General features: G+C 26.7%; 1 protein-coding gene across 1 annotated transcript in view; it reads left to right on the top strand.

Annotated features, from left to right (window-relative positions):
• Positions 1–2,205: 2,205 nt before the first annotated feature.
• Positions 2,206–11,400, top strand: part of LOC113373791 — a 30,783-nt gene continuing 21,588 nt past the window's right edge. Inside the window, exons 1-5 of the mRNA XM_026614065.1 lie at positions 2,206–2,265; positions 2,348–2,503; positions 2,830–3,039; positions 3,258–3,325; positions 7,618–7,745. Of these exons, the coding sequence (XP_026469850.1) occupies positions 2,206–2,265; positions 2,348–2,503; positions 2,830–3,039; positions 3,258–3,325; positions 7,618–7,745 (622 nt within the window). The remainder of the gene's footprint in view (positions 2,266–2,347; positions 2,504–2,829; positions 3,040–3,257; positions 3,326–7,617; positions 7,746–11,400) is intronic.

Here is an 11,400-nt window from a genome sequence, read left to right as displayed (position 1 = left end):
AAAAACAAAAAAAGAACAAAGAAGCAAAATTTCGTTCATTAATTGGTTTATGAACCCTATTTGTATTCGTATGCACATATTAAAAACAGCTATTTTAATATTATAAACAGGCATATCAGTTTTATTTATATGTATCGGAATTTATAAAAGTAATATGTTTCAATTCATAGCGATTGCCCTCCTCTTCTGTATAATTGCAGCGAATTCTTATATTACTTGCATACAATAATTATTTTTTATTACTTGTTTGTTTGCCTCTACATACCTTTCATTAAAATGTGGTTTAAAGTTTTGGTTTTAATTTTAATTTTTTATCAGAAGGAGGTGCAAAGTTGGGTATGTAATAAATGCAAAAATGTTTTAGGATTTGGTTAAATATAATATATTTAAATTGTTTTATTTCAGACAAATTACAGAGTCACGTTAAGATCTGCAGAACTTGTTTATCTTGAGAAGGGATATGTTTCAGATGACTATGTGTACGAAATAAAGAAAAGAAATCGAACTTACTCGGCTGTACTTTTAAATCTTACAACAATTAGAGTCGTGGAAAATTTTAATGTAAATAATATATTATCTTTACTTTTCTTCTGACTCCAGTTATTATTTTTATATTATTCTACATAAAATTCTAAATCTGCTAGTAACTTGAAATGAAATATTTAAATTAAATCAATAGTTGGTTCTGAAAACCCAAAAAATGATTTATTTTTTAAAAGAATTGAACATTTTTTATCTCAAATACAATATTTTAAATGCTGATTCAAATTTCACTACTTATGTTTGAATAAAAATTGGAAGGGCATCTGGAATCTAAAATTTTGCACCATATAAAATTTGGTATTGGAAGAATAACTCATATTGAAGAATTATAAATACTATATTTTTCAAATAAACCAATTTAAAGATATTTGAATAATGAATTTAGAAATTCAAGAATAAGATTAGAAATAAAATTCTAATTTGAAAAATTAATTAATGATTTTCTATTTTTACAGATAACAGTGCAGTTTTACCAACAGGCAAGTAACCAATTTAAAGAATTTCTTCCTTGTATGACAATAGATTATTGTACCATGATAAACCCAAAGGCTGTAAGTAAGCAGGTGGGTTTCGCAGATACTTTTTTCACAAAATTAAAGGAACATATCATAAATCTATTATTTGCGGATGGACATAAACTACCAAAGAGCTGTCCCATACTTAAGGTAACTATGTATTTGATTTTTATTCATTGGTGATAGACAATTAGTTTGTTCATGATGTATAAAAATACAATTTTTTTTACTGTTATGTTAATTCATATTATAGGATAATTATTATGCAGAGTTACATATTGATGAAACAAAACTACCTTCATACCTTTTGCCAAATGGAAGGTACAAGCTCCAGATAATATTTTCTTTGCATGGAAAGAAACTTGTTGACTCTTACACCGGCTTTGATCTTAGGACTTACTCTTCAGAAAAACGAAAGCAAAGACTTTGAAAAAAATAGAAAGTATAAATATTTATTTCCATGATGATTACATACAAAAATCAAGTAGTTGTTAGATTTTTTAAATGGATTTTTATGTCTCATACTTTTAATTATCGTTTGATTTTAACTTTTTTTGCGAATGTTTGTTTTGTTTTTATTAGTATATGAGTTCATAACAAAGCAAACAAACGATTATAAAATATAACATTATTGCAAAATTATAACAACGTTGTTAATTTATTTTAATTTATATATTTTATTATAATATGTTGTATTAATACTTGATTTAACCATTCTATGTGTTAAATAAAAAGAATAATTACTGTTCCTACAAGAATAGTAAAATTACACGATTTTGTATTTAAAATGCAATCTTTTATTGTTAACATTGCACTAACATACTTTTTCATAGTATATTATTATATTATACAATATTTTATATATATATATATATATATTATAGTTTTTTATTTGTATGTAATTACTAATTATAATAAATTAAAAAATTATAATAAAGTTTTCAATTTAATAAATTAAAAATCTGGTTCTATTTTCATGAATATAGGTTTGCTTATAAGTTCAATTTAGAATATATTTATTCATTAAAAATATAATACATTATAGCCCTCTTCTCCTGTATGATTGTAACAAATTTTTATATCGCTTCCAAGCAAAAAATTATTTTTTTATTACATTTTTGGCAGCCTTTACTGATATATCATCAAAATGTATTTTAAAATGTTAGTTTTATTTTTTATTTTTCATCACAAGGAGGTGCAATGTTGGGTGAGTAATAATTGCAGAATTATGGTTTTTGTTAAGCGCAATAAATTTTTATACATTTTCAATTTAAATAATTTTATTTCAGAGGAACTACAGAATTACCTTGAGATCTGCAGAACTTGCTTATCTTGCAAAAGGATATATTTTGGATGATTACGTGTACAAAATAAAGAAAACAAATCGAACGTACTCAGCTGTACTTTTGAATTTTACGTTGATTACTGTCATGGAGAATGCTAATGTAAAAAAATTACCAGTTTTATAGTTTCACAGTATTGCTTAGTTACTCTATTAAATTTGTTTATCACCCGTTAAACTTATATTTTTCTATGTCAGAAACGTTGGAACCATTTTTTCAGAGCAAGATCGAAAGTATTATTTCTGGTGTTTGAAGAACTTTCATTTAAAAACTATTTTTTTAGATAGCAATTCTATAACTTCTTATCATTAAATAAGTTAATAAATGAACAATAAAAATTTAGCAATTTTCTAAAATCTTGCACCATATAAATGCTGATCTACTACAGTTGGAAATAAACTTTTAATTCAAATCATTATTATTTGCAGCTAACATTACAGTTTTATCAACATGTAAGCAACCGATATAAAGAATATTTCCCTCAAATGACCATAGATTATTGCACCATGATAAACCCCAATGCTGGAAGTAAGCAGAGTGGCTTTGCAGACAACTTTTTCACAAAACTAAAGGAACAGATTATAGACTTATTATTTATCAAAGGACATAAACTTCCAATGAGCTGTCCAGTAGCTAAGGTAATTAGAAACAATCAATATAAATAATATTATAAAAAATCTAGAAAGAAATTTCATGATTGACCAAATGGTGAATATGCCCAATTTTATCTTAGCTAAATGAAAATTAAATGAATGTTTTTTAACTAATTTAGTTCAATTATTTATAGTGACTGAGAAAATTAGATTTATGAGATAAATTAAATTTATGATAAATTCAAAGTTTTTTTTTATTTTAGGGTAATTATTATGGAGAGTTACACGTTGACGAAGCAAAACTACCCTCTTACGTCTTGCCAACAGGAAGGTATAAGCTTCAATTAATGTTTTCTTTGCATGGAAAAAAACTTGCTGACACTTACACTGGTTTCGATATCATGATTTACTCATCAGAAAAACAAAAGCAAAGAGTTTAGAACAAACTAAGAATGTGAATAATTAATTTGGTATTATTGATCAAAAATGTCATGTAATTGAACTTCCGAAATAAGTGAAAATCTAATTTATCTTTTAATTAGTGAAAAAATCATATATTCCTTGTTTGGTAAGCTTATAAATAAAAACGTTTTTCTGATTTTACATGTTAGACTTCTTATTATAAGATGAAGAAATAAACTAGTTGGTATTGGTATTTAACCTTGAGGCAAGTTACATGAACTTCCCGATATGTGTGAATAATCTACTTAATCAATAATAAACAAATTAATTTATGAGTGATTAGAAGTATTCCGAGTGGATTTATTACACATAATTGAAAACAAACGAACACGTTAACACGGAGTATTTTCTAAAAGCAAATTTTCACAAATCAATAATTTTTATAATTCAACCAGTTTTCGTAGAATGTTAATGGTTTGATATGCTCATTAAGACCAAGTAATCTATCCTTATACCAAGTAAATTGTCCAATTTTAATTTTAACAAACGTCAAAAAACTACTCATTTTCTCATACTTTGATGAATTTTTAAAATTAAACTACTGGTCGTAAGGCTGTAATATTTCAGTAAGTTCTATAACACCATGATATACATCGCCAAAAAAAGTTTCATAAAAATCGGCTTAATTTTTTTTTCAACAGTTAATTACAAGAAAACGGCTCGGTAGATTTTCACCTAAAACTAATCAGTATTATTCCCAACTAATATCTTTCGAACAGTTTTTGATTTTTTAAAATCAATTCGGTAGAATGGGCTTAAATGTGGACGAAAAGTTTAACACTCTTTTTCAAATTACAAGGAAACGGCTCGGCAGTTCGTCTCACAAAACTGACAAACAATAGTGCTCATTGAGATATATCGAATGGCTTTTAAATTTTTTCACTTATTTCAAAAGTCGATGAAAGTTCCAATTTGACAAATGCCAAAAAAAACGATATCAATTTTTGCAAACTTTGACGAATTTTTAAAGCTAAACAAGTTATCGTAGGGCGGTAATATTTTAGTAAGATCTAGAAGATTATAATATATACCGTCAAAAAAAAATTATAAAAATCGTCAAATTACTTTTTTTAAAAACTTTATTACAAGAAAACGGCCCGACCGATCTTTACCAAAAACTAATCAGCACGAATCCCAACCAATATCTATCGAACGGTTTTTGAATTTTCAAAATCGATTCAGAATTGCGAGCTATTACAAAGAAACGGCCCGGCCGACTGTCGTACAAAACCAAAAACCCTAGTCCTCATCGAGATACATCGAATGGCTTTTAAATTTTTGATCGGTCCAGCCGTTTTTAAGAAAACGTTGATTTACGGCAAAAAATCAGTTCACACACACGCACACACACACATACTTTTTCCATATTTGGTCTCATTTGGTTCAGAATGGCTTGAAACGTCGAGAAAACATAAAATTAGCGAATCGTATTTTTTTATGAAAACAAACTTCTCTTGCGGGAAGTTAATAAAATATAAAGTATATCCAGTATGTCAAATAAAAAATAAAATGTGTTTCTGTTTATATATATATATATATATATATATATATATACTTATATATTGGTGACGCCACAATGACTATTTACATGCGTCGATAATATTATAGTCGCCATCTCGGGGGTGCAATGTGCCCACCGAATTACCTGTCTCTCCTCCAAAAAACTTAACCTTCCTTAGGCTTCCGACATGAGGTCAGTCTGTTCCTGTTCGTGCCCAGTTTTAGCTACTTCGCTTGCAGTTCGGTTCTAGTGCGTTCGGTTCTAATGCGTTCGGTTCTAATGCGTTCGGTTCTAGTGCTTTCGGTTCTAGTGCGTTCGGTTCTAGTGCGTTCGTTTCTAGTTCGGGTTCTATCCAGTTTGGGTATAGTATATTTCCAGTTGTCATTGTTCAATTCGATTCCAGTACGTCATTATAGTATATTATAGTACGCTTTCTGTTTGCTCTTCTTCTTTGGTTCCGTTTAGAAGTTTTTCTGGTAAGTTTTATTTTATCAACCAAAGTGAGGTAATTTTTTAGTTTTTTATTATAAGAAAAAAAGAACATTTTTAACTTCTCTTAGGGTAAGTTATTGTAATCTTCGAAAAATCGAAATTGAGAATTTTTACATTTTTCGACGTTTTGAGGGTTTCTGAACATTTTGGCATATCTCAGAAAAAATGGTTGTTTGTGTGTGTGTATGTATGTATGGATACAATTTTTTGTCCACGTTCTCGGGCGTACGTATCAACCGATTCAAAACTTGCTGCTTGTTTTAACAAAATAATTGTTTTTGAAAAAAAAAATTGTTTTAATTTTTTTTTCAATTTTTTTTTTCAAAAAAAATTTTTCTCATATATGGAAAATAATTCAGATTTTAATTTAATTCAGTTTATATAATTCTTCTAAATATTAGACAATGTTACAGTATTTACTTATAATAATCTATTTGAAAACATTTAATATTTCTCGAACATTTTTCTACGGTACGGGAAGTTCGACAGAATTCCAGTCACGTTTTCGGGCGCACGGATCAACCGATTTGAATGGTTCAAAAAACATTCGATTCCTATAGATAGGTAGGAGAGCTGATTAGTTTTTGGCTAAGGCAGATCCAGCCGTTTCGGAGATACGGAGCAAAGAGTGCAGAAAATAGAAATCGACTTTTTGAGAGAACGGAGTATCCGATTTGAATGATTTAAAAAACATTCAATTAGTAATGATTGGGAGAAGTGTTTATTAGTTTTTGGCAAAGGCAGACTCAGCCATTTCGAAGATACAGAGCTAAATATGTAAAAAATGGCAGTTTTTTAGAGAACTAAGCGTCCGATTTAATTGATTCAAAAAACTTTCTGCTTGTCTTAAGAAAATAATTAATTTTGGAAAAAAAAAATTTGTTTCAATTTTTTTTTTAATATTTTGTATAACGAAAATAATTCAGATTTTATTTTTAATTCTGACTATAGTTCTAATACACTTTACAAATAATTTCAACTTTGCAATTCAGTTTATATAATTCTTATGATTATTAGACAATTTGACAATATTTATAATAATCTATTTGAAAACATTCAGTATTCCTCGAACATTTCGTTACAGTACGGGAAGTTCCAGAAATTTGCCTTAAGGCACGATGCCACCCACCTCACTAGTTTGGGTCATTTTGCTTATTTTCTTTAATGCAAATAATTTTAAAGAAATCAAATTTTCATAATTTTTGCCCATTTTTGTTCAGAGTCGACTTTTAACTTATAATGATGATAAGGCACAGGAACTAATTATTGCACCTATTCACGGTTCTATGAGCAGAGGTCATCAATGATATAACAAGACTTTATCTGTCTTAATTTGATGTTTAAACAGAGCATTAAAATATTTTAAAATTGGAAAATGTGACTAAAGAAACCGTTAGAAATCAAGTTTTATTTAAATACAAGTTTCGAATTAGACTTCATTGAATCAATTTTTTTAACTCATCAAATCTGAGCATTATTATTTCAACATTAGTAAATCAAAAAAATAATTAAATGTTATGATAACTAACACAAGCTCTCAAAATTATTTATTAAGTTAACAATGATAAAGAAACCATTATCCAAAATAATTTTCATACAGGTTTTAATTTATGCCAATTTAAAAATATTTTATTTAATTTTTATTTTAAATTTTGAATGACAAAAATTAAGCAATAGCATATAAAATATTTATTTTATTATAAAGGTTTTATTTGTTAAATTTATATAAAGATAAAAGGTTTCTAGACATTTTATCATCATACGTTATAATTATTGTAGTCTTACGGGACACATTTTCTCAGCTGCATTTGTCTTCAAATTATTTTTCTTAGAAATATCACATTCATCATATTTATTTTTATAATTTGAATTTATGTGTACTTTATTATAAAAGATGAGTTTTAAAATAGTTCTTAGCTTGGGTAGAAAATTATAGTATTGTTTTTTTTATTTCAATTTACTGAACTTAAGTAGTAAGTGTTAGAGTATTATATTTAAAGTTAACTGAAAACTAAAAGCTCAATCTTCGATTGATATTTGATTCTTTTCATAATTACAAAATATAAATATGATGTAAAAATTATAAATTACATAAATAGTTTTAATTTCTGATTTTTTTTGGTTTATTGTTCATAGCAAACTATACATAGTACATTCAAACATTACAGGGGCTCAAATATTTCCAAATTGATAAAAAAATCTGAAATACAAATAAAATCCTTGGGAGCAGGAAAATTTGAGAATATTCATATTAAGGACCAACCTAATATTTATACCAGCTGCCCTTTCATGATAGGTATGAAAATTATAATATAATAATAAAAATTGTGATAATAAAAATGTTCTTGTTGTGGTCACCATATAAAATAATATTTTTTATAAATAAATATTATTCGTTTGCATCCAAACTAAAAAAAATATTATATTTAAAAAAATCTATAAAATATAGCAAACGTGAGTATGAAAAGAATTTTAGAATGAAATTTCAGTGCTTTGATGACTAGCATATAGTTGTTAAGTTTTAAATAAAAAAATGATAAAAATAAACATCACTAAACAAAGCGGTAAATTTTTACAAAGCTGTTAATGTTTTTTCTGAATAATATTTTCAAAATTTCTCAAAAAAATATGTACAACTCACTTGTTAAAATTCATATAAATTCCATCATAATTATTTACAGAATAATTCCTTTGAAACAACTTCAAGGAATTCGTAATAAGTAAAAATTATAAAGTAAAAAGATGAGAATATTTTAAATTCAGAAAACATTTTGAAACATCTTTTTCCTCGGACCTAATTCTTGGAATCATTCCGCCTTTGTGAGATTCCTTAATAATCCCCTCGTAAAGTATAGACACTAATCCCTGTTTAATAAGTTTAATTGGAATCGAGAGCTGCCCGAGCGTTTTATTTCGCGCCTAAATATTATAACAACTGCCATTAATTAAAAATAATTTATTCCGGGATTACGAGCATTTTCTTAAAAGAAAGTGTACCTAAAAAATTATGCCCGATAAAATTATTGCCGATGAAATCCATTGGAGAGAAAAGATAACGACTCTATTTGATGAATGAGACACCGAGGATTTTGGAAGAAAATATTGAAGATGGTATAGTGATCACTTTTATTATCAGATTAATACTAATAATATTTTGCGGTGTTTAGGTTTTATTTTCAAATATTTCATATAAAATGTAAAATTCCTAACATATATACAATAATTTTTAGTTAATACTATATACAACTATATAATATACTACTAAGTGACTCGGACAATTGACGTATATTTTTAAACCATTCAGCAATTACAAAAATTAGATGTCTGAATCTGTTTTTTCAATTTAGATACATATTCAGCATTCATGATATATATTGAAATTATAAAAAATTTAAAATTTTAACCATTGTTATTAATTTTTTTTAATCCAATCTTTGCATTATACATAGTTAAATTAACTTGAAGCTAGGATTTATACAAAAACCGACATTTCAGAAAATTGGTTTTCGAATTATAATTTTACCAGAAAACCGGTTTTCGAATTTTATGTAGAAAATCAATTTTTGCTCGAATTATTGTAATAACAAAAATTTATCAGCAAATTTAGTGCGATTTAAAGCAGAATTTGACTGTTTTTATTTATTGTTCAATTTTATGGATAGTAAACAAAATTATTTCAATTTTAAATAATTTCAAAAATAATAGTTTATCTGGATTAAATATCATTGAAAATAATCATTCGTTATTGCATGTTTATATTTTATGATATACATTTTATGATAGTCGAAAGAAAGTTTTCGAATGATTAAAAATAATACATTTTTAAATAAAAAACATTTATTAATTTAAAAACAAAATAAAAGATATATGTTGATTAAAATAAAAACAAAATGAAAAATATATGTTGATATATACTTGTTAATATCAATTTTAGTTTTAAAAACAATTAAGCTAAACCCCGAGTAATTTCTATTCCGGGCAATTTTTATTAATTAATTTTAAAAATTCTAATTATTTTTTTGTTTAAGAAAATATGTTTGATATCGATTTGTTACTTAGACGTGTCTTTTGTTTACTCACAAAATTTAAAAAAATAGAAAATACTCTATCACTTGCAATCAAGCTAGGCTTAATTTGTTTTTAAAGCCTGATGATATATTAATTCTAAGTTTTTTGTTATTTTATTTGTGGCTTTTAGGGCTTAAAACTCTTTAAGTTTGAGTAGAGGAAGTTACTTTTTCAAGAAGTCACGCTGATTTAAAATAATATACATACTGGTATAAAAATCTAAATTAATATATACATTAGATAACACAAAACCTTTATGGAAACCATAGCAGACTGATAAGATTCCAAATGCTATTGAGCCAATATGATTCCAAGAATCAAAACGCTTGAAACTATCTTGTAAATTTGGCTATATTTGTCATTTTCCATTTATACAGTGAAAACCGACTTTTTCCGCTAAAAATACCGATTTTTGAATTCCATAATTTTCGCCAAAAAACGGTTTTTAAAACCGGTTTTTGAAAACCGACAAACCATAGTTGAAGCCATGTCCAATCCGCAAATTTTGTCGTCTCACTATATTACAATTTGTTTATTTATGCAATTGTTGTATATAAAATCAAGTTATTATATCTATTAAATTCATATACGATATACATATGTGTGTGTGTAAATTTATATATATGATGTCAGCAAATCTGATATCATCAGGTTGATCTTCGAGGTAAAATTATTATGTACTTTGATGATAGTAATAAATAAATATAAAGCCATTATTTGTATCAACTAGACTGGTATCATCTGATTGATCTTCGACCTTATACTAATTAAAAATTATATTTTTTTACATAAAAATGCTAATACTAGACCCATCCCTTAGAAAGAGTAGAGTATGTAAGATCTAATTAGGGATTTTCATTACAAACATTGCAAAATTCATACGTCACGTTTGGGTATTTAACTCACTTAATTTTCACTTCAAATCAATTTTATCAAGTTGGTCCTGATAAATAAGTATATGTATATTCCTTCAGAATCAGGACTAGATATGACCAACCAATTCTCATGAATTTATTAACAAAAGCTGGAAGTTCCATCAAGCATCCAAGAAACATGATTTGCTTTATTTTGCCAATACTGTATATTCTGTTTCTTTTCCATATTGTTCAAGAAAATTATTTTATTTGTCTTTCAATATATATTAAAATTTTCGACACGAGTTCAGCTAAAGACAATTTCCATATAATAAAAGGACTATCTTCGCATTCGAATATTTTGCAAGAAGTTGTTTATTTTGAAAATCGGTTAGTGTGAAAGCATAAAGAACCGAAATGTAGTCATAAAACATTCCATGTGTTAACCGATGCATGAACCGTAAACGGTTTGTTTTCTACTGCCTCCTCGTTTCTGCAGAAGATTCTTGGAGCAGATTCTCAATAGGTTGGCAGATGTAATGAGATAAAAAAGAATCTACTGAAAAGTTGCACTTTAATTACAGAGTCTAATACTTATTATTGATTTTGATGTTCATCTGAAATCTGTTATAAAATAACTAAAAAATTAATAATGCCATGATTTTGGCAGCTGGTCCATAATTAAAATCAAGCCATAAAAAGCCATTTAAATGTAGTCTTATGCAATGTCGAAATTAGGTTAATTGTTTTTTTTTTTGTTGCGACAACCATTCATCTTTTTTCCTTCGGATCCTTCGGACAACTGCTACTACCGTACTCTGGCACAACCGTACCCAGTCTCCCCTACTTGTAAATATTTAAACTAAACTTTTATATTTTAATTTCGAATTAATATATTCATTTAATTCATCAAATTATATTTTAAACAATGCACTCCTAAGTACTTTAAATGCACCACCGCTTTTGCGCATCAAATCTTATTAAAATGAGGGATTTTCTTCATTTCTTTTAACAAAAAATATTCATTCA

Source organism: Ctenocephalides felis, unplaced genomic scaffold (assembly GCF_003426905.1).
Source record: "Ctenocephalides felis isolate EL2017-DRISC unplaced genomic scaffold, ASM342690v1 CF-g0.4_SCAFFOLD_01604, whole genome shotgun sequence".
In the NCBI taxonomy this organism is placed as follows: Eukaryota; Metazoa; Arthropoda; class Insecta; order Siphonaptera; family Pulicidae; genus Ctenocephalides; species Ctenocephalides felis.
Note: the sequence above shows the minus strand (reverse complement) of the source record. Positions and strands in the feature narration are given on the sequence as shown.